Raw genomic sequence first — 24322 nt, 5'->3', positions numbered from 1 at the left:
AGAACAATGCTCCGACATACAAGATAAACAGTACTCGCAGCTAAACCAGCACGTATGGGTTAGGGCCATTTGATCAAAACCTGACCGGGAGCATTCAGCACAACAAAACACTTTGTCACCCTCAAAGAGTTATTAGACTGTCCTTGGTGAATGACATACTCCTACTAAAATTACCTTTCTTTTTTAACAACTAGGTTGAAATAGGTAAAACTGTGTTAGTAACTGTGAGGGCTCTCAGCCCTTCCAAACGCCCATTCCGAAATAAGTACTTCAGAAACATGGAGCTTAAACTGCAGTTGGCTTCTGCCATCGTCACCCTGACGTGAGTGCCACCTCAGTGCCTCTTCCCCAGGCTGAGCACCAAGCACCTGCTCTCCCTGTGTTCTTCTCTCCTTTTCTGTCACAGGGCCTTTCAGCCCGTACTCTCCCCATATCCAGCTCTGTACAAAGTGCCCCTTCCACGTTCTCAGATATGTTTTGTGGGACAGATTGACACATCTCATGAATATTCCCATCTCATGAAACTTCTTGGATGATATCCCTTGGGGTGCTTCAGGATAGAGGACCTTCAGAAATCTCCCTAGAAGCAGAGGTGCTGGTACTCCCCTCTGTGAAAGGGGAGTACAGAGAATCCAGGGCGGCTTAGGATTTGCAGTTTTGCCAGCGTTTGCAACGTTGCCCTTATTCCTTTGGAGCCTTGGAGTAAATATTTGGCCTTCAGGAGCTTCCTGCCTTTGCCATGAACTTTGTCTTGACTCTGGAAATTAACTTTCTGGCTGTTCCCTCTAACTACAGTTAAAATGAACAGAAAATGTTAATTAAAGCATCTTAGAAAGAAGCATAACTTGCTGCTCTTAAAATCAAATCTTTCTCGGGTGGCTCGGTTAAAGTGTCCAACTTCAGCTCAGGTCATAATCTCACAGTTTGTGAGTTCAGGCCCCGCATGGGGCTCTCTGTGGTCAGCACGGACCCAACTTTGGATCCTCTGTCTGTGTGTGTCTCTCTCTCTCTGCCCTGCCCCCACTCACGCACACCCTGTCTCTCTCAAAAATAAATAAAAACATTTTTAAAAAATCAAATCTTTCTTACTTAAAAACACATGTGTCTTTGTAGGCTCATGGAGGAGCAGGATAAATACTCTGAAAATTATATCCTTCGAGCTGTTGCTCTTGGGCAAACCACACTTGTGGCTGTTGCCAGGGACAAGATGGGGAGGAAATTCACATCAGCCCCTCGCCAGATTGAGGTAAGGAAACCATCTCATCCAGAATCCATACCTCAGCTCATTTACCTTTATTCATCTTTTTCTGTTTAGTTTGCACAAGTTAAAAATCATGTGATGGAAGAAAATGATAGTTGTCTGACTCTTAAAGCAATATGTAATTTACTTTAGGTTTTTGTTTTTCTATGTAAAAGTAATATGCTTCTTGTAGAAAATTTGGAAAGCAAAAAATAAAGACACAGCATGAAAATCACCTATAATTCCACTACTTAGAGGTAACCATTATTAATATTTTGGTGTATTTCCTTCACTTTTTCCCCATGCTTATTTTAACATGGATGAATCATACTGTTTTTTTCATTCTAATCTTATGTCAAAAGTATTTTTTGATGTCATTAAAAGCTCATTGTTGGCCATTGGTAGTTGTCGAAGCTGGGTGATAGGTACCTGAAAGAGCATTTTACGATTCTCTCTAATGACTGCTTTTATTCTGATAAGTGGATATATAATTTTTAAGCATTCTCATTTATAATTTTTTGCTACTGTAAATAAAATTTATATTTATAAATGAAGTAAAATACATCTGTGTATAGGATTTTTTTCCTTAGAATAAGCTGCATGATCATTTGTTACAAAATTGACTCTAGTCCATCCCTGTTATCTTTGTGTTTTTCTTCTTCAAGGTGTTTCCTCCATTCAGACTTGTTCCAGAGAAAATGACACTGATTCCAACCAACATGATGCAGGTGATCTCAGAGACAGGAAATACAATTCACCCTTTCTCCTCACCCCACTCTGCCTCACTCCAACACAAAACACACCCTTCTTCCTATTGGCCTGCTCTTGTCCACTCCCAGCCAAGTACAGCAGGATCTGATAAAGAACAAAATTAGTTCTTTCCTGTCCCCTAAAGAACAGGGTGTAACCTACCTCTTGGAACCCCATAGATGTTGTGTGGCACTTGGATTTCTTCTGCATTTGAGTTGATGTGGGATATGTCTCTTGGGAAGTGGGGGAAGATAAGAGGTCAAGTTGCTTGGACAAAACATTGGGAAAAGAGATATGATTTCTCCCCATGTTCCAGGCATTCACTGGCATGTTTAAATTCCAGGTAATGTCTGAAGGTGGCCCCCAGCCCCAGTCTATCATTCACTTCTCCATCAGCAACCAGACTGTGGCTGTTGTGAATAGGAGGGGGCAGGTTACAGGGAAGGTAGTTGGCACAGCTGTGGTCCATGGCACCATCCAGACAGTAAATGAAGATACTGGCAAAGTCATTGTGTTTTCCCAGGTATTTGTTCTTTGTTCTGCTCTGCTTCTACTTTTCCAGCTGGGAACCATATTGGGGGATGTGGGGTGGTGATGAGGAGGGTGTCAGCAACCCAGGAAAACCCTTTGAGTCCTTTACCTGACATCCTCTGAACCAAGCATAGGAAATATGTAATCTTTAGTATATAAAAAAAAAAAAACCCACAAAAACACAGAGTATTTGGCATTGTTATAAGACATAGTCCCTATCCTTAAGAAATTGTTTAGGGGGGGCGCCTGGGTGGCTCAGTCGGTTGAGCGTCCGACTTCGGCTCAGGTCATGATCTCACGGTCCATGAGTTCGAGCCCCGCATCGGACTCTGTGCTGACAGCTCAGAGCCTGGAGCCTGCTTCTGATTCTGTGCTCCCCCTCTCTCTCCGCCCCACCCCTGCTGTACTCTGTCTCTCTCTGTCTTTCAAAAATGAATAAACATTAAAAAAAAAAAAAAGAAATTGTTTAGGGAACAAAAACAATCTATAGCATATTTTGTTGTTGTTGTTGAATGCCCCAAATAAGCACAGAGTAGTTATCGTAAGCATCTCTGCCCACTGCACAGACAGCCCCTTGTAGTCCAAGCTTGCTTCCCTGTTGAACAGGATGAAGTACACATTGAGGTGGTTCAGCTACGGGCTGTTAGGATCCTTGCACCTACCACTCGACTCATCACAGCAACTGAGGTCAGTCAGGTGGCTCCATTCTCAGTGCCTTCCGGAACGCAGTGCCAGCTGGGCAGGGCTTACAGCAGTACAGCACAGCCCCACTTCTTTTCAGATGCCAGTTTATGTTCTGGGAGTGACCAGTACCCAGACTCCTTTCTCCTTCAGCAATGCCAACCCTGGACTCACATTCCATTGGTCCATGAGCAAAAGAGATGTATTGGATCTGGTACCCAGGCATTCGGAGGTATGAATTTTTTAATAAAGTATTTTATTTAAGATATATATATTGTTTTAGACATAATGCTATTTATTGTACACCTAATAGACTATAGTATAGTGCAAACATAATTTTTATGTGCACTGGAAAACCAGAAAATTCATTTTCTTACTTTATTGCAATATTTACTTTATTGTGGTGGTCTGGGACTGAACCTGCAGTGTGTCTGAGGTGAGCCTCTACTTGGTGATAAATAGCTTTGATGGGACGCCCAGGTGGCTCAGTCAGTGATGTGTCCAGCTCTTGATTTCAGCTCAGGTCATGATCTCACGGCCTGTGGGTTCAAGCCCCACATCAGGCTCTGTGCTGAGCGTGAAGGCTGCTTGGGATTCTCTCTCTCTCCCTCCCCCCCCCCCCCCCGCCTCTGTGTGTGTGTGTGTGTGTGTCTCAAAATAAATAAACTTAAAAAAAGAAAATACGTTTGATGTGTTAATGCACATAGCATTAAGCCTTAATCAGAAACCTGAGAAAGAAAAAAAAGAAAAAGGTGGATGCTACTTTACCCACTGTCACCTGAGCATCAGTTCGAGAGAGCCTGCCCAAGGTGGTCTGGGCACAGAAGCAGCCACCCAGGTCCTTGGAAGGAAGAGCCTGTGGCCAGGTTACCCAGTAGGTCCTGACTCAGTACCCACAAGAATGAAGAATCAGAGGTAGACTTGGGAGAGAACAGAGGGGTTACAGGAGCTACGATTAATAAGGTATTTCTGGAGCCAGCTAAAAAGAAAAGAGAAGTCTAAAAAACAGCTACAAAATCTATTTGCAGCTCTTCTGAAAATATTCCTAGATCTGTAGTCTAGGGAACCTCCTGTCTGTCATGGAGTCCCCTGAGCCTAGTTATACTTGGAATGAGGAGAGAGGAAACTGTATGCAGTTGGGCAGAGTCCTGAACAGGGATTCGACTCTTCTTCTTGACTAGCAAATAGGGGTTGTGTGAGAACGGGGTAGCCTGGGCCTCTGCATCTGTCCTACCTCTCCCTTCCTCCAGCTTTATCTAAAGGACCACTCAGGGATGCCTGGTGGCTCAGTCAGTTAAGTGTCTGACTTGACCTCAGCTCATGTCATGATCTCACGGTTCATGGGTTCGAGCCCCACATTGGGCTCTGCACTGATGGCATAGAGCCTGCTTGGGAGTCTCTTTCCCTCTCCACCCTTCCCCTGCTCTCTCTCCCTCAAAATAAATAAATAAAAACTTTAAAAAGAAATTTTAAAAAAATTTTTTAAAAAATGAAGCACCACTCTCCTCCAAAAGAAGAAATGATTGAGAGCCGCACAGAGTCTCCCCTCCTTCCTTAGACCCTGCACAGGCGAACCAAGGGGTGAAATGGGAAGAGAAAGGTCTCCAGCGCCCCTCATGTGGGAGGCAGCCTGCACTGTGGTGTCACCATGTAGATCAAACAATTATAAACCACTTTGCTTTAGCATAAGACTTCCTTCCAGACAACTGATTGAGATCCGCATATAAGAAAAGGGAATTTTTATATAGGGGAGGAGGGAAAGGTGATTTTGGAACTTGGGACTCTGTGTGAGTAAGGAGAGCTAGAAGAAAGGTCTTGAGGGCTCTGGACAACAAAAAGGCAGGAGAGAGAGGATTGGAAGCAAGTGCCCGAAAGGTAGGCAGGTGTCCACTTCAACACCTGCCTTAGTGTCGGCCCTGCCTTCCCGACGGCCTTGTCCAGTCTGGGCCAGAATGGTGAGTGAAGCTGTGGGAGACAGTCAGCTAGTGTGAGCACTGCCCTAAAGCCCGAACTTTCCTTCTCATCCTCTTGCTTCCTTGCCACCACTCTGAGCTCCGGAGGGTATATTGCCTCATTTCTCCCAAATCAGGCCCTACTGTCTGAACCTATTTAGGAACTCTTCCTTCATCCCATTCCTCTGTCCATGGATGAACTTCAAGATAACATGAGCTTCTCACAGAGGCTTGCCAGAATTAGGTGAGTGCTATACACAGAGTTCACTTCAGGAGTTCCTGTGTTGTTGGGAATTTGAAAAGAAATAACACTGAGAATAATCGTTGGTACCCTAGTTCTTTTCTATAGACGTATCTAGCATCTATTTTCCTTATTGTTACAACACAGAGGGAAGTGTGCAGTGATAATTAATGAATATTTCTTTTCTTTTTAATTTTTAAATATTTATATTAGAGAGACAGACAGACGGACAGAACACACAAGCAGAGGAGGGGCAGAGAGAGAGGGAGACACAGAATCCAAAGCAGGCTCCAGACTCTGAGCTGTCGGCACAGGCCCTGATGCAGTGCTGGAACCCACGAACCAGCGAGATCATGACCTGAGCTGAACTCAGATGCTTAACCAACTGAACCACCCAGGTGCCCTAATTAATGACTATTTCTTAATCCATCTCTGTTTTCTAGGTTTTCCTACAGCTCCCAGTAGAGAATAACTTTGCAATGGTTGTGCACACAAAAGCAGCTGGTCGGACCAGTATCAAAGTCACTGTCCGCTGTATGAACAGTTCCTCTGGGCAGCTTGAGGGGGATTTGTTGGAACTGTCTGATGAAGTTCAGATACTGGTAAGCTCCCAAACCTAAATCTTATTTTTACATGTCAAGGAGAAGAAGGTTCTACTCTCTTACCATCCATGAGGAGCTTGGTCTGGATAGAGGTAGAGAAATTGCTAGAGGGAGCCCTAGAACAGGCTTATAGTTTCTAGATCTTTGTCATTCTTGGTAATTGTGTGTATATAAGTATTGCTATTAGAAAGTGTAGAACAGGGGCGCCTGGGTGGCGCAGTCGGTTAAGCGTCCGACTTCAGCCAGGTCACGATCTCGCGGTCCGTGAGTTCGAGCCCCGCGTCAGGCTCTGGGCAGATGGCTCAGAGCCTGGAGCCTGTTTCCGATTCTGTGTCTCCCTCTCTCTCTGCCCCTCCCCCGTTCGTGCTCTGTCTCTCTCTGTCCCAAAAATAAATAAACGTTGAAAAAAAAAAAAAAAGTGTAGAACATTCAGGGAGGGGGACAATACATAAGAGACTCTTAAATACAGAGAACAAACTGAGGGTTGCTGGAGGAGCTGTGGGGTGGGGGGAGAACGGGCTAAATGGCTAAAGGGCATTAAGGAAGACACTTGTTGGGATGAGCACTGAGTGTTAAACATAGGGGATGAATCCTTCCTCTCTGCCCCCATTTCTCTCTCTCTCCATCTCTCTCTCAAAAGTAAATAATAGGACATTTAAAAAATTAAAAAAAAAAAAAAACCCATAGGGGATGAATCACTGGAATCTACTCCTGAAATCATTATTGCACTTTATGCTAACTAACTTGGATGTAAATTAAAAAGAAAGAAAGAAATAGAAAGCGTAGAACACGCACTCTCCTCAACTCCCCACACAATGAACATGGGATATGAAACCATAATAACTAAAGAGGGATTCATTTCTGAACTGCTCTGCCTAACACGGATATTATGATACCATCCACTTAGCTATATTCACAGATTTAGAAGGAGATTTAAGCCTAACTTCTGGGAAGGTGTGGAAACACAGACAGTTGGTTTCTACGGGTGTTCTCAGGCTGAAAGCTAACTGGCCTGGTTGTTGTTAGAGTTCAAAAGAAAAATTGTCATTTATGGGGGGCGAATAAGTTTGTTTACCTCTCAATTTGGGCCTGATTTTTTTTTCTTTTTCAATTTTTTTCCTTTATTTTGGCTTTGTTTCTCTGGTTCGGTGAGGGGCAGAGGAAAGAGCACTTTCCTAGGAGGTAGAAAACCTCAACAGTGTCCTTTGCTAATTTGTTATTATAGGTTTTATGCTCTCAAATCTGTATTCGGGTTACCGGAGCTAAAATTAGAAAATTCAGAATTATTTTATGCTTAATATCTAAGTGATACAGGGAATGTGGTCCATGTGAATATTGTGAATATTGGAAGCAGGACTAATACTAGATTTGTGCTGTAGAATACCGAGGTATGTTTGAAGTGTGGCTCATTTGGAAAGGAGCGTCATGGATGGACCCTTAGACTGTGCTGAAGTGAGGTGGATGTGGGTTTGTAGTTGTCAGTTTGTGAGCAGAGGTCACCATTTGTCTTCTCCGGAAATGAGGAAGAACTCATTTTCTCATTATAGGTGTTTGAAAAACTCCAACTGTTCTTTCCAGAGTGCCAGCCTGAGCGAATTCTGATGCCCATGAATTCCCAGCTCAGACTGCACACCAACAGGTAAGGAGAATGGAGAAGGGCAGGCCAGGTTGTTAACCTTACCCTCGGGAAAACATTGAACATGGAAAAAACTGTTGCCTTCTAGGTGATTTTTCTAACACAAATAATAATTTTTTTTTGGTTGAAGGGAAATTCATGTAACATCAAATTAACCATTTTAGAGCGGACATTTTGGTGGCATTTAGTGTATCACAGTATTGTGTAGCCGACACCTCTCTCTAGTTCCAAAATATTTTCATCATCACCACAGGCTCATCAGCAGTCACTCCCTGTCTTCCCCCACCCTCTCAGCTTCTGGCAACCACTGTGTGAATGTGGATTTCACTTACGTGGAATCATGCAGCATGTGTGTGACCTTTTGCACTGGCTTCTTTCAGTTAGCACGTTTTCGAGGCTCATTTCCATTATAGTATGTATCAGTATTTCATTCTTTTTTATGACTAAGTAATACTCCATGGTATGGATATAACATCTTCAGTTTATCCTTTAATCTGTTGTCAAACATTTGGGTTGTTTTCACCTTTTGGCTGTTGCAAATAGTGCTGTTATGAGCATTCACATACAACTATTTGTTTGAATACCCGTTTTCAGTCCTTTTAGCTGAATAATTTTTTAATGATAAATATGTGATGGGACTTGATTTTTAAAGGCATGGGCAGACCTAAAGTGTAAGACAGGAAGCCATCAAAATTCTAGAGGAGAAAGCAGGCAAAAACCTCTTTGACCTCAGCTGCAGCAGCTTCTTACTCAACACGTCTCTAGAGGCAAGGGAAACAAAAGCAAAAAGTGAACTATTGGGACCTCATCAAAATAAAAAGCTTCTGCCCGGCGAAGGAAATAGTCAGCAAAACTAAAAGGCAACTGATGGAATGGGAGAAGATATTTGCAAATGACATATCAGATAAAGGGTTAGTATCCAAAATCTATAAAGCACTTACCAAACTCAACACCCAAAAAACAAATAATCCAGTGAAGAAATGGGCAAAAGACATGAATGGACACTTTTCCAAAGAAGACGTCCAGATGACTAACAGAAACATGAAAAAATGCTCAACATCACTCATCATCAAATACAAATCAAAACCACAATGAGATACCACCTCACACCTGTCAGAATGGCTAACATTAATTAACAACTCAGGCAACAACAGATGTTGGCGAGGATGGGGAGAAAGAGGATCGCTTTTGCACTGTTAGTGGGTATGCAAACTGGTACAGCCACTCTAGAAGACAGTATGGAGGTTCCTCAAAAAATTAAAAATAGAATTACCTTACGACCCAGCAATTGCACTACTAGGAATTTATCCAAGGGATATAGGTATACTCTTTCAAAGGGGCACATGCACCCCAATGTTTATGGCATCACTATTGACAATAGCCAAAGTATGGAAAGAGCCAAAATGTCCATCGACAGATGAATGGATAAAGAAGATGTGGTACATATATACAATGGAGTAATACTTGGCAGTCAAAAAGAATGAAATCTTGCCATTTGCAACAACATGGATAGAACTAGATTGTATAATGCTAAGCGAAGTTAGAGAAAGACTTCACTTATACGTGGAATTTAAGATACAAAACAGATGAACATAAGGGAAGGGAAGCAAAAATAATATAAAAATAGGGAGGGGGCAAAATATAAGAGACTCTTAAATACAGAGAACAGAGGGTTAATGGGGGGGGGTCTGGGTGGGGGCATGGGCTAAATGAGTGATGGGCATTAAGGAGAGCACTCGTTGGGATGAGCATTGGGTGTTGTATGTGGGGAATAAATCACTGGATTCTACTCCTGAAATCATTATTGTACTATATGCTAACTAACTTGGATGTAAATTAAAATAATTTTTTTTTATAAATAATAAAACCTAAAAATAATAAAAAAAATAAAATAAAATAAAATAAAAGACACGGGCATAATCCAAAGGCAGACTTTTGCTTAAGGAACAAGTAAGCACATAACATGGAGAATGGCAGGCATTTTCCTCAGAGTACAGCCTCTAACGGGGATCCTGGCAATCCCTACTCCTTTCTTTCTGGTCGGAGCCCCCAAGAGATGCTACTTGTTCCATTTGTTCCCTAGAGAAGGGGCCGCCTTTGTGAGTTCCCGTGTTCTCAGGTGCTTCCCTAATTCATCTGTCATCGAGGAGGATGGTGAAGGGCTTCTGAAAGCCGGTTCCATTGCAGGCACTGCCGTGTTGGAAGTCACTTCTGTAGAACCTTTTGGAGTCAACCAAACAACCATAACTGGAGTTCAGGTGAGTTCAAGGACTTACTCACAAAAATAGAAGTAATACCATGGCCTGAGAGGCAGATTTCCTGGTTTGAGAACTAGAAACTTCTCTGGAAGTCAGAACAAACTGGAAGATAAGACACTCTTGATGTGGGCACAAGCCATCAAATTAAAGTGGTCTTTAGAGGCCTTGCCACAAAAGGGATCAGCCTCAACTTGGCACACTTCTGAGCAGCTTTGGCAAAAGGATGTGGGAGAAGGGTAGAGCTATTGCTATCAAAATTAGGCTTTGATATTAGAATTTAAAAATTTAGTCTAACACACAAAAAAGTATTTTGTAAGCATCAAATACCTCCCATATTCCAGCCACTGTGTTCTCTCATGTGTGTTAATCTCTTCTGACTAGCACAGAAACCCTGTGAGATCAGCATCACTATCTGCACTGAGCTGATAGTAAATCTGAGACCTAGCATGATTAAATGAGGCTCTGAAGGGTGGGGCGGGGGGTGCAAAGCTGGGCTTCTTCGCTGCTTCACACCTTATCTCGCACAGTGTGAAAACCCAAGCTACAGTATTCTTGGTAAATGATCAGTTCTGTAGCAATCAGTATGGAGGAGCCCTCTGCACAAAACAGGTGAAGTGTCTGCAGTCTTTTCTTCAGGAAGCTCCAGCTTCTCTCCACACTCCTGCAGCTTTGAGAACTAAGGAGCCATTTCCTGTACCGTCCCATTTCTTACTACTCTGATTTAAGTCCTCTCACGTCAGGAGCTGCTTCCCGTGAAAGCAGCACACCGTTTATTGCGGACTGTTAACTTCATCCGTCACTGCTCCTCTCCAATGGTCCTTCCCCCGCAGGTGGCACCAGTGACATACCTGCGGATGAGCAGCCGACCTGTGCTGTACACAGCCCGCGGGAGGACTCTGGCAGCCTTTCCTGTGGGTGTGTCGCTCGCCTTCACTGTCCAGTTTTATAACAGCATCGGAGAGAAATTCCACACACACAACACCCAGCTTCATCTGGCTCTGAACAGGTGTGGGGCCAAAGGAGTGGTGTGCATGCTGTGGTAGAAGTTGTGCGGATGGGCTAGGGTTATACGGTGTAACTCCAGTAAATTCCTCTCGTGCTCTCTACTCAGAATCTGATCTTTATTTTTTTCATTAGGATGGAAAACACCAGAATGGTGTTGGCTGGTTAATGAAGAATTTCAGGGTGTCTTGAATCTGTCAAGCCCTAATTCACACAAAGCTCCCATAGGGAGCTGGTTGGAGTATTATTACCAAAAGCTGTACTGGAGGGGCGCCTGGGTGACTCATTCAGTTGGGCGTCTGACTCTTGATTTTGGCTCAGGTCATGATCTCACCATTTGGGGGATCGCGCCCCACGTCAGTCTCTGTGCTAAGGAGCCTGCTTGGAAGCCTCTCTCCTCCCTCCTTACCCCTCCCCCACTTGCACGCACTCTCTCTCAAAATAAATAAGTAAACTTAAAAAAGGAAAAAAGCTGTACTGGAAAACAAATTCTTAATTTAAAAAAAGGGGCTTACCGGCTACTCTGTGTATGAAGGTAATAGACCTGACCCCTGGCCACCCCTTGCTTGTCCTCCACTATAGAACTCTTTCTCAGGATCCCTGCCTGGCTCAGTAAAGCACGTGACTCTTGATCTTAGGGTTGTGAGTTCGAGCCCCATGTGGGGGTGTAGAGGCCACTTAGATAAATAAAAAACTTAAAAAAGAATTCCTTCTGAACCTTTGAGCTGTTGAACAGAAAATGCTGTGAGCAGAGCTCTGCCACCAGAACTGTGTCCTAACTGTGATTTTCAGAGACGTCTGCCTTTCTCGTTTCCTTTCAGAGATGATCTGCTCCTGATTGGGCCAGGGAGTGGGAACTACACTTACATGGCTCAGGCCGTGAGCACGGGAGTGACGCTTTTGGGAATCTGGGACCGGAGGCACCCAGGTGTGGCAGATTATGTCCCTGTTGCTGTGGAGCACGCCATCGAACCAGACACCCAGCACACCTTGGTTGGAGACGTCATCTGCTTCAGGACTCACCTCCTCAACCATGACGGTCCGGACACCTTCCCTTTCTTAACTGTACAGTTGACAGGATGAGAAAGCACTCATTCCTTAGACGATTTTTTCAAAATGATTTAAAATTTTTTCTTAATGTTTATTTATTTTTGAGACAGAGAGAGACAGAGCATGAACGGGGGAGGGTCAGAGAGAGAGGGAGATGCAGAATCTGAAACAAGCTCCAGGCTCTGAGCTGTCAGCACAGAGCCCAACGCGGGGCTCGAACTCATGGACCGCGAGATCATGACCTGAGCCAAGGGTGGATGCTTAACCGACTGAGCCACCCAGGCACCTCTCAAAATGATTTTAAATCTGAGGACCTAAGGGCTCCTGGCTGGCTCAGTTGGTAGAGCATACAGCTCTTGACCTTGGGGTTATAAATTCGAGCCCCACGTTGGGTGTAGAGATTACTTAAAAAAATAAAATCTTTAAAAATCTGAGGGCCTCTCTGAGAAATAAGAAATTGTGTACATGTTAACTGATCTGTTTACTGCCCATTTCTCAGAGGCCAGCCAATTAGAAATCAACCAGGAATATTGATCATGCACCTCCTGAACACATAACTTGCTATATTACCATGTAGACGTTACAGTTACCTCGCCTTCTCCCCCATTCCCAGCTTCTGAAGGAGGATAATTGATAAATTGAAGAGCAGTAAAGGATGAAATAAAAGGAACGAAAGGGCAATAAGGCTTTAGTTCCAAGAACTGACTGAGCACACAGCTTTGTGAGGGACATTTGAAGGCCTAACTCTTAAATATATCATCACTCTAATAAGGTTTGGCCTTGTACTGGGCTGAACTATACTGGTCATCAGCAAAGCGTTTCTGTCCTCAGAAGTACTGTTGAGTTCAGGAAGATCAGTCTTTGGTTAGGAAGTGAGTATTGATTCTCTGGGTTTACAGAAAGCACACCGCAAAGTGGTGGACCCTGCCTGTGTACATTGAAATCATCCATCCAAGTTGGACCAGCAGGGATGGTATGGGCTTGGCTTTGTAAACTCTTCTGGGAACTGTGGATACGTGTGTTTGAGTACTGTGATGTGATGCGGGGCCAGACTCTGTATATTTAGGGCTTGACGCAGGGGGCGGCCATTCAGCCCAGGTCAGGCCCCCCAGTCCCATAATGACTGATTTGCAAGGAATCACTACTAACGCCTAATCCAGGGCCAGTGAGCTAACCCTGCTTTAGGATTGAAAGAGTTACAAATCATCAAGAGATTATTGTTCATCTCTTGTCAGTGAAACAACACTTTCACTTTACCCCTTTGCTGGGTTTTGTCAGGATTGTCCCTCTGTCTTCCATTCTGGAATTATTTGGGCATCCTGAATCTATACTGGCCTATGGATGACCAAATCCCGGGATCTGTGATCTAACACAAACTCAAGGTTGTGTTCCTCTGCCACCTTGAGACTTAAGCCAAAGCAACAAAACTTCTCTCCTGCAGTCTTGCAGTCTTCTGCTGGTGTCTGTCCGCCAGTAACTGAAAGAGAATTACCCCTGTGTGTATAAAGAGTTTTTCTTTTTCCTAAGGAGAACAGTTAAGGTCTCCAACTAAGTAGCTCCTTCTATGATTCTGAAGGTCAGTAGTTCTTGTTTTATTTTGTGGGTTTGATGGTACATGAAGGGGAGCCTGCCATTCAGAAAATAAAGTTCTCTTCAAAGCTGGATGTTCCTCCTAGGAAGAGATATCTGTGTGCTTGAATGGTCTACTGACTGGGAATCTGAATACTCTTAGAGTGACCACCAAGTTACATCCGAGTTTGCGCCATGTGCTTTCTCTTGTTTTTTTCCTAGGTGAACCTGGGATATGGATGATTTCTGCTGACAACATTCTGCAGACAGACACTGGCACTGGAGTGGGAGTGGCCAGGAGGCCAGGAGTAGCAACAGTCTTTCATGACATCCCAGGAGTGGTGAAAACATATCGCGAGGTAACCCTAACAAGGCCAGGATGACTATTTCCATATTTAGGAATATGCATATAGAAAACACATCTGGTGGTGGGGGGATGCGTGGCAGGCTCAGTCAATAGAGCATGTGATTCTTGATCTTGAGGTTGTGAGTTTCAGCCCCGTGTTGGGTGTAGAGATGACTTAAAAAAAATAAAATAAGGGCTGCCTGGATGGCTCAGTCGGTTGAGCGTCCGACTACGGCTCAGGTCATGATCTCACAGCTTGTGAGTTCAAGCCCTGCATCGGGCTCTGTGCTGACAGTTCAGAGCCTGGAGCCTGCTTCGGATTCTGTGTCTCCCTCTCTCTCTGCCCCTAATCCACTCACATTCTGTCTCTGTCTCTCTCAAAAATAAATAAATATTTAAAAAATTTTTTTCGAATAAAATAAAATCTTTTAAATAAAAAAGCATCCTGGGAAAAGAAATACACTCACATGTCAAATATAAAGCCAGCTAGAAAATTTTATTGGAACACAAAGCTATTTGTGATTAGGATTCTTAACCAGGAAAAAAATAAATAAAAGGGTTCTTAACCAGAAAAATGACTAGTGTGATCTTATACTTTAAAATATCACTGTAGGGTGCCTGGGGGCTCAGTCAGTTAAGCTTCCGAGTCTTGATTTTGGCTCAGGTCATGATCTCACCATTTGTGAGTTTCAGCTCCGCATGAGGCTCTGCACTGTCAGTGCAGATTCCCTCTCTTTGCCCCTCCCCTGCTCACACTCTCTTTCTCAAAATAAATAAACCTAAAAATAAAATATCAACTTTGCTATTGGTTGGTACTTGAACATAGGGGCAAGGGTTGAAGCTGAGAAGCTATTCTTGCAGTGGTCCAGGTGAGATATGATGGTGGACCCGGGACCAGGCTGTTAACAGGAAGGGTGAGAAGTTGATCAGATTCTAAGTGTACTTTATAGGTAGAGCCAGTAGGATTTCCTGACAGATTATATGTAATGAGTGCGAGAGAATCAAGAATGACTTCAGGTTTAAGAAAAAAAAAAAAATGATGGGGGGGGGGGTGGACTAAATGGGGGAGGGGCATTAAGGAATCTCCTCCTGAAATCATTGTCACACTATATGCTAACTAACTTGGATGTAAATTAAAAAAATAAATTTTAAAAAATGACTTCAGGTTTTTGACTGAATAACTAAAAGGACAGAATTGCCATTACTTGAAATGCAGGTGAAACAGTTTTGGTGAGAAGAGTCTGTCTGAGGCATGTAAAGTGGAGGGTCTACTAGATGTCAAATGGATGTGTGACATAGCTGGATGTAAAGGCTGGGAGTTACTGATGCAGAGAGGACAGAGCCCTGTGATCGCTGAGAGAAGTGAACGTAAATAAAGGGAGGGTACAAGTGCTCTGGGAGCACTCCAATGAACTGAGAACTCTGAGAAAGGAAGAGTAACCAACAAGAGGGACTTAGTAAAAAAACAACTAGGGAAGTAGGAGAAAAACTCAGATATCGGTGTCCTGGAAGCCAAGTGAAGAAAGTACAGGTTTCCCCCAGTATCTGAAAGTACAGTGTTCTGTGAAACATTTTGTGGGGATTTTTGATAGTTTATTTATTTATTTTGAGAGACTGTGAGCGGGGAAAGGGGCAGAGAGAAGGAGGGAGATTGAATCCCAAGCAGGCTCCGAGCCGTCCATCTTGTGAATTATGAGATCATGACCTGTGTGGAAACTAAGAGTTGGAGGCTCAATGGACTGACCCACCCAGGCACCCCCATGTGAAACATTTTGTAAGCCAGAAATGGCATAAAGCAAAGAAGCAATTACCATTTATTTATATAGAAAAAAATTTTTGAGCATTCCCAGACCAAAAAAACAAAAACAAAAAAAAACCCAATTCTCGTAGGCTTTTCTTTTTCTTTCTTTTTTAATGTTTATTTTCAGAATTTTTAATTTATTTTTTAATTTACATCCAAATTAGCATATAGTGCAACAATGATTTCAGGAGTAGATTCCTTAAAGCCCCTTACCCATTTAACCCATCCCCCCTCCCACAACCCCTCCAGTAACCCTCTTTTCTCCATATTTAAGAGTCTCTTATGTTTTGTCCCCCCTCCCTGTTTTTATATTATTTTTGTTTCCCTTCCCTTATGTTCATCTGTTTTGTCTCTTAAAGTCCTCATATGAGTGAAGTCATATGATATTTGTCTTTCTCTGACTGACTAATTTCACTTAGCATAATACCCTCCAGTTCCATCGACGTAGGTGCAAATGGCAAGATTTCATTCTTTTGGAATGTTTGTTTATTTTTGAGAGAGACAGACACTGCGCAAGCATAGGAGGGGCAGAGAGAGAGGGAGACACAGAATCCAAAGCAGGTTCCAGGCTCTGAGCTGTCAGCACAGAGCCCGATGAGAGTTCCAACTCGCGGACCACAAGATCATGACCTGAGCCGAAGTCTGATGCTTAGCCAGCTGAGCCGCCCAGACGCCCCTCTCTTAGGCTTTCCTGATTGCTTAGCACACATCTTGGTGACGGATGCACAAAACACATTGAGATAAAGCAGAGACGCTCAGTTCAAAGCTACAGGGCTGAATGCTGAGCTGCTAAGTGTGGCTCCCGGGGAGGGCTTGTCTCCGGTAGCTCCCAGGGAGGGGCTTGTCTGTGCTGCCACCTCTGCACGGCTTGCTGCAAAACAAATGCTGAAGGCTGTTTTTGCCTTTTTTTGTAAAAGCAAAAAATCCTCTTCAGATTTCTTTCCTTAGGGGAACCAGGTGCTAACGTCTTTCATAAAAGCAATAGGGCTTAAAGCAAATTTTCTAAAAGTGGAGGGGTTCTCATATTTCCAGGAGGGAGGGAGTGTGTGACTCTTGGTGTACAGCTTTAAAAAAAAAAAAAATGAGGTGACATTTAAACTGAATCTTGAGATCTGAATCATGGCACACACAAAAATAAATAAAAACAAACTGAGTCTTGACAATTAGGAATCTGTCTGGCAGATAAAAGAGAAGGCATTTGATTTATATTTTAATTTTAAAAAATTGTAATTTTTTTATTTTTTGAAGCAAATGCATTTTATTCTTTTTAAAAAATTTTTTTTTTTATTTTAGAGAGAGGGAACACGAGAGGGGGAGAGAGAATCTCAAGCCTCCTCCCCACCCAGCCCAGTGTGGAGCCTGAGTTAGGGCTCTATCCCACAAGTCTGGGATCATGACCAGAGCCAAAATCAAAAGTCAGACAGTCAACCAACTGAACCACCCAGGCGTTCAAGGAAAGGCATTTTAGACTACAGGCATAGATGTGCAAAGACAAAGATAGATGATGTTTGAAGACCAGTGAATAAATCAGGATGACTTTGGCAAAAGTTTATAAAGGTAGAGAGGGAAAATCAGATAACATCTAAAGAGAACTTGTATCATGGGCAGATAAGAGAGCTGGGACAGAGGCAGCATGAGAAGATAATTTGAGAAGGAGATTGAGAAACATCTCTGTATTAGGAAAGCAGAGAGAAAGGGGTCACAAAAGGCAAGGGAGGGACTGGTCTGTGCTGTCAGAGGCTACAAAGAAGTCAGAAGATCTCAATATCCTCGTTTGTGTACTTTGAATAATCCTCATGTAATTATTCGCTAACAGACACTCATTGAGGCCTCTTCTGTGTCAGCCCTGTGTTGGGCTCTGGAACACAAAGATGAAAAAGACAAGACTTCCCTTACTGAGCATTTAATGTAACTAAGTTGGTTTCAAGGTCCTTGAACATTTGAAAAAACAAGAAACTATGGTGGTACTGAGGAGACTGTGTTAAAATATACATTTAAGATGATATAATGTCATAAATAATGACATATAATGACAAGATTATAAATCTTTAAGTTGAAGATTTTTGGGGGGAAAGGGTCATCTTTATCTTCTCTCATTGTAATCATTAAACATTTGCCTTAAATACAAAGCACAGTACAAGGATATACAAAGTTGAACTAGAATCTCAGTTGAAGAACTTAGATTCTAATAGGAGTGATTTTTAACAAAAATAAAAATACCTGCAGTATAAGACAGAACATTACACATATATTGAAAGAAGTAAAGGACTTTGAAGTTTCAGAAAAGGTTGAGATTATATGCAAGAGAGAACACTCTGAAGAAAGTTGCACTTGTCTTCAAAGGCATTTTATTATGTGTTTATTTTTAAGATTTTATTTTTAATCATTCTGTATAGCCAATGTGGGGCTCAAACTCACAACCCCCCAATCAAGAGTCATGCACTTCATGGACTGAGCCAGCCAGGTGCCCCAATTTTTAAAATATTTTATTTTATTTTATTTTATTTTATTTTATTATTTATTTATTTATTTATTTATTTATTTATTTATTTATTTAGAGACAGAATGTGAGTGGGGGAGGGGCAGAAAGAGAGGAAGACACAGAATAGGAAGCAGGCTCCGGGCTCCTAGCTGTCAGCCTAGAGCCCGACGTGGGGCTCGAACTCACCAACTGTGAGATCATGACCTGAGCCAAAGTCAGACACTTAACTGACTGAGCCACCCAGGCACCCCTAAAAATGTTATTTTTAAGCACAAAGGAATTTTAATAGGAAGTCCTACGGAGGGAAGATGTCAAACGGAATAATGAATAAAGATCTTTTAGCAAAAAAAAAATGTTTTTTTTCTTCTCAAAAGTGAACAGATGTTGTGGTTCTCAGATATGTAATGAAGTGGAAGGGCAGTTTGCACTTGTGTGAACCAGATGCTTTTTGGCTGAATGAGTTATGAAAAGTGGAGGGGGAGGAAACAAGATTTTCTAAGAACTTAGGTACAGATTTTCCTTTGGTTTGCCGACAGGTGGTGGTCAATGCATCATCAAGATTGACGCTCAGTTATGACCTCAAGACCTACCTCACCAATAGCCCCAGTTCAGCGGTGTTTAAGCTTTTCATCACCACTGGCAGAAATGGTGCTAATCTCAAAGGTCAGGAGTCTCTTTATAGGTCTGGGTGATTGTTTCCATCTTTCCCATCCATTTTCCCATGAATTTTCCCATCCCATTCATTTACCCCTTTGACGAGTAATCCAGATTTCCTTCTATTTGAAAATTGACTCCACCTCAACAAATAAATCATTGATACCTATGACTGGGTATCAAAAAATGACTGGATATCAGGTTTTGAAATAGGCGCAGCCTAGTCTCTGTTTTCTTTGTAGTTATAATCGTGCCTGAGAATAGGAGGTGGCCTAAACCAGGGATTTCCAAACATGGCTGATTTTCAAGGTTACTCAAGGCAATTTTTCAAAAATACAGTCTTAGGCTCCATCCCGAAATTTAATAAGTTTGGGATAAGACCTAGGACACAATTTTTTTCAATTTGTTACAGTTTGCTGTCAAAAAAAGGTGGGGTGGGGGGAGGGGGCACCTGGCTGGCTCAGTCAGTAGAGCATGCAGCTCTTGATCTCGGGCTCCTGAGTCCGTGCCCCACCTTGGACGTAGAGATTACTTAAAAAAAAAAAATAGGGGTGCCTGGGTGGCTCACTTGCTTTAGCATCTGATTCTTTTTTTTTTTTTTTTAATTTTTTTTTTCAACGTTTTTTATTTATTTTTGGGACAGAGACAGAGCATGAACGGGGGAGGGGCAGAGAGAGAGGGAGACACAGAATTAGCATCTGATTCTTGATTTCAGCTCATATCATGATCTTGTCATTTGTGAGTTCGAGCCCTGCATTGAGCTCCACGCTGACTGCAGAGCCTGCTTGGGATTCTCTCTCTCTCCTTATCTCTGTGCACCTCCTGCACTCTCTCTCTCAAAATAAATAAATAAACTTAAAGTAATAATAACAAAAATTAAAAATTTTTTAAACAGGGTGGGGAGGAAAGAAAACTAAAATACAAGAAACTCCTAGTAGATTCTAGGTGCTGTGTTAGCAACTTTTATGTATTTTTATCTCATTTAACAATCTTATGTAGTATTCATCATTTTTTAAAAGTTTATTTGTTTTGAGAGAGAGAGAATGCGCATACATGAGCGGGGTGGGGGGGGGTGGGGGGGGGGCGGGGAGTGGCAGAGAGAAGGGGGAGAGAGGGAAAATCCCCAAGCAGGCTCCACATTGTCAGCACTGAGCCGGATGTAGAGCTCAGTCTCACAAACAAGTCATGAGATCATGACTTGAGCCAAAATCAAGAGTCAGACACTTAACCGACTGAGCCACCCAGGCGTCCCAATTATCATCATTAAAAAAAAAAAAATTTTAACATTTATTCATTTTTGAGAGTGAGAGAGAGCATAAGCAGGGGAGGGGCAGAGAGAGAGGGAGACACAGAATCCAAGGCAAGCTCCAGGTTCCGTGCTGTCAGCACAGGGCCTAACGCGGGGCTTGAATTCACGGACTGCGAGATCATGACCTGAGCTGAAGTTGGATGCCCAACCAACTGAGCCACCCAGGTGCCCCATCATCATTTTAAAGATGAGACATACTGGGGTGCCTGGGTGTCTCAGTCAGTTGAGCGTCTGACTTCGGCTCAGGTCATGATCTCGCAGTCTGTGAGTTCGAGCCCCATGTCAGGCTCTGTGCTTACAACTTGGAGCCTGGAGCCTGCTTCAGATTCTGTGTCTCCCTTTCTCTGCCCCTTCCCTGCTCACACTCTGTCTCTCTCAAAAAACAAACATTAAAAAAAAAAAAAGAGAGAGAAATACTGAGTCTTAAGAGCAAGTTACGTGTATAAGGTAACAAGTCAACAAGTCGGTGGCAGAAGTGGTAGATCTGCTCCACTCAAAGTCCACGTAAATCCTTTCACTCTTTTTTTTTGGTGGGGGGGGGGTGGCGGTAAGAGAACACTCAAAACCAAGGAGAGATGTCCAAAACATACTGTCTATAAAACTTTATTAAAAAAATTTTTTTAATATTTATTTTTGAGAGAGCACAAGTGAGGAAGGGACAGAGAGAGAGGGAGACCTAGAATTGGAAGCAGGCTCTAGGCTCTGAGTTGTCAGCACAGAGCCCAGTACGGGGCACAAACCGTGCGATTATGACCTGAGCCAAAGTCCAGAGCCAGTTGCGTATTGCTTAACATACAGAGCCACCCACCAGCCGCCCCTTGCTAAGTTTTGTTTTGTTTTGCTTTTATTTATTTAATCTCTACACCCAAAACGGGGCTGTGACAACCCTGAGATTAAGAGTCACACACTCCTCTGAGCCAGCCAGATGCTCACCCCTTAAAAAAAATTTTTTTAATGTTTATTTTTGAGAGAGAGAAAGAGAGCATGAGCAGGGGAGTGGCAGAGAGAGACACACACACACACACACAGAATCTGAAGCAGGCTCCAGGCTCCGAGCAGTCAGCACAGAGCCTGATGCAGGACTTGAAGTTGTGAACTGTGAGATCATGACCTGAGCCAAAGTCAGACGCTCAATTGACTGAGCGACCCAGGCGTCCAGTTTTTTCAATTTTTTTTTAATGTTTATTTTTGAGAGAACACGTGAGAGCAAGGGAGGGACAGAGAGAGGGGGACAGAGGATATGAAGTGGGCTCTGTGCTGACAACAGAGAGCCCCATGTGGGCTTCGAACTTACAAACTGTGAGATCATGACCTGACCCAAAGTCAGATGCTTAACCAATTGAGCCACCCAGGCGCACCGCCCCCCCCCCCCAAATCCCTTTTTAAAATCAAGCTACTGCTGGGGCGCCTGAGTGGCTCAGTCACTTGAGCGTCCAACTTCAGCTCAGGTCATGATCTCACAGTCCGTGAGTTTGAGCCCCGTGTTGGGCTCTGTGCTGACAGCTCAGAGCCTGGAGCCTGCTTCGGATTCTGTGTCTCCCTCTCTCTCTGACCCTCCCCCGTTCATGCTCTGTCTCTCTCTGTCTCAAAAATAAATAAAACATTTAAAAAAAAAATTTTTTTAATTAAAAAAAAATAAATAAAATCAAGCTACTGCTTCTATATGTCTCCTCTTTTTTTTTTTTTTTTAATTTTTTTTTTCAACGTTTATTTATTTTTGGGACAGAGAGAGACAGAGCATGAATGGGGGAGGGGCAGAGAGAGAGGGAGACACAGAATCGGAAACAGGCTCCAGGCTCTGAGCCGTCAGCCCAGAGCCTGACGCGGGGCTCGAACTCACGGACCGCGAGATCGTGACCTGGCTGAAGTCGGACGCTTAACCGACTGCGCCACCCAGGCGCCCCATGTCTCCTCTTTTATAAATTCTTATGACACCTCTTTACCTCTTCTCTGCTTCTTAGGGTCCTGTACCTCCAGTCAGGCCTTGGCCATTACAACAATACTTCTTCCTGAGACCCTTGTGGTGTGCCATGTGCAGTTCAGTAATACTTTGCTAGACATTCCAGCAAGCAAAGTCTTCCATGTCCATGCAGGTTTCAGCATGGAAAGAGGTGGGTCCCATCCCTTGAGTCTGGTGCCCTTGTTCCCATCTTTGTACAGTCGTCACTTCTTATTGGATTGCATTTATACTTTACAGTTTCATCTGCTGTAGAACTGTGGAACCTTTCTCAAGCGACATTTTTGTTCACTCCATCCAATAATATTCAACACGTCCCTAGAACACCCACCCTGTGCTTTTCTTTTGTCATTTACTGTTTTCTTCTTTGCTGGTCCCTGTTACTGCTGGGCTTTTTATCCCCAGCAAGTAGCAGTGTTTGAATGTTTATTGTTGAACTGAAGGATATTCCAAGCAGAGTACATGAACTAGCATGAAGTAGAAATAGGCATGACATTGGAATGGTTTCATATAAATCAACTGATGTAAAATGAGGATTTGTGTCAAACACAGGCACAAGTAGGATAGTGCTACAGCCCAGGCGCCTGCCCTGCAAGGCCAGCAGTGCCGTGCGAGTAACAAGCAGCTACTGAAGGCAGGCTCAGCACACCGGTGGGCACTGAGAACACCCGGTGCCAGGACAGGTGCTGGATGTACAACAGGGAGCAAGACCGGGCTTTGTACCGTCACTAGTGCTGCACAGGGTGAGCCATCACAGAATAGAGACCACACGGGACGCTGCAGAGTCCGAAGGAGGAGGGGCATGTGACTCCTTAGATGGGAGGGAGGGTTAGAGTTTGGTTTTACAGAGAAAGGGCCTGTGGAAAGGTGACGAGGAGTGAGCTAGGTATGAAGAGGCCAGGATATCCCAGGCAACAGAGAGCCTGGAGCTTGGCAGGACACAGAATGGAGACGGAGCAGTGGGAGGCAAGGAGGGGAGGCCGGTGAAGGGGCCACGGCAGTAACCCAGGCATGAACTGATGAGATGGCAGCCCGGAGTCACAGAGGGGTAGGCGTCAGAGACATTTCGGAGGATGAGTCATAGGAAGATTTGGAGAACGACTGGATATAGGAATGAAGGAAAGGGTATCTGTCAAAAGACAACGGAGTTTGAGCATGGGTAACTAGAACAATACTATTGCCAGAAGTAAGGCCATCGAGATATGGTTTGACAGAGACCTGCCTAAACCACGCACAAAGCGTCTTTCACAGACCCTCTCCTGATCTCAGCTGCTCTTGGTTATTACTTCATTCTATATCCCCTTAATGTCCCTGTTTGCACTGTGGTATTTACTACTCCCTGATATGTTGACTTATGTGACGAGTTCAGCTGTGGGTGCCGGGGACTGTGTTTTCCTCTGGCATCCTCCTCACCAGTGGCCAGTAGTCCGCAAAGTGGAGTTCACGTTTTCTTCTGAATTTGCTTCCTATTCTAAGTCAGCTCAGTAGAGCCTCTGAACCTTCCTGCCCAGTTTTTCATCTTTTTTTCAGGTGCTTATGTCTGCCTGATCAAGGTCCGACCCCAGTCAGAAGGGCTGCTCCAGGCCCTGAGTGTGGCTGACACCTCAGTCTACGGGTGGGCCACACTGGTCAGTGAACGCAGCAAGAACGGAATGCAAAGAACCCTCATTCCTTTCATCCCAGCCTTTTACGTCAACCAGTCAGAATTGGTTCTTAGCCACAGACAGGATGTCGGGGAGATAAGAGTGCTGGGGGTGGACAGAGTTCTGGAGAAGCTAGAGGTATGTGAAGTACTAATCCAAAACATAACCGAAATCAGGGTTTTGAAAAAGGAGTCTTTATTCCTAGTCCAAGAGCGAAGGAACGGTCATTCGATGACCTGATAAAACTCAACACAGGGAGTTCTTAAAACAGAAGGAAGAAAACCTGTCCCCTTCACAATGCCAGGGGACTCTGAGTGCAAAATTTAGGTCATGAGCTGCCAGTCTGGAAGAGAATGCCAGTGCCATCTGAAAACAATCTTTAGGATTCTAGTTTGAAACTTGTTTGAAGGCTATTTTCTCACAGTTTATTTTCTTCCCTCATCTACTGTAACACACCTGAATGAAAAAGCAGACGACTGGGGCACCTGGGTGGCTCAGCCAGTTGGGCGTCCGACTTCGGCTCAGGTCGTGATCTCACCGTTTGTGAGTTCGAGCCCCGCGTCAAGCTCTGTGCTGACAGCCCAGAGCCTGGAGCCTGCTTCACATTCTGTGTCTCCC

At 43.7% G+C, this 24322-nt stretch overlaps 1 protein-coding gene across 13 annotated transcripts in view; it reads left to right on the top strand.

The window, feature by feature from the left end:
* The window catches only part of NUP210L (nucleoporin 210 like), an 84132-nt gene that overhangs the window by 55518 nt on the left and 4292 nt on the right, over positions 1-24322 (top strand). For 9 of the 13 annotated variants that reach the window (XM_086693187.1, XM_086693193.1, XM_086693190.1 and 6 more), the window contains 15 exons: positions 195-322; positions 1114-1246; positions 1906-1968; positions 2334-2513; positions 3128-3208; positions 3282-3434; positions 5839-5997; positions 7545-7636; positions 9717-9891; positions 10722-10897; positions 11715-11932; positions 13735-13871; positions 18678-18804; positions 22066-22215; positions 23592-23842. In XM_086693187.1, coding sequence (XP_086549313.1) covers positions 195-322; positions 1114-1246; positions 1906-1968; positions 2334-2513; positions 3128-3208; positions 3282-3434; positions 5839-5997; positions 7545-7636; positions 9717-9891; positions 10722-10897; positions 11715-11932; positions 13735-13871; positions 18678-18804; positions 22066-22215; positions 23592-23842 — 2223 coding nt within the window. The remainder of the gene's footprint in view (positions 1-194; positions 323-1113; positions 1247-1905; positions 1969-2333; positions 2514-3127; positions 3209-3281; positions 3435-5838; positions 5998-7544; positions 7637-9716; positions 9892-10721; positions 10898-11714; positions 11933-13734; positions 13872-18677; positions 18805-22065; positions 22216-23591; positions 23843-24322) is intronic. The other 4 variants (XM_086693191.1, XM_086693189.1, XM_086693195.1 and 1 more) reach the window with 3 other exon arrangements.

This window comes from Puma concolor, chromosome E4 (genome assembly GCF_028749965.1).
Source record: "Puma concolor isolate L17-30 chromosome E4, mPumCon1.1.hap2, whole genome shotgun sequence".
Classification (NCBI taxonomy): Eukaryota; Metazoa; Chordata; class Mammalia; order Carnivora; family Felidae; genus Puma; species Puma concolor.
The sequence above is the reverse complement of the archived record's forward strand: the minus strand, read 5'-3'. Positions and strand labels throughout refer to the sequence as shown.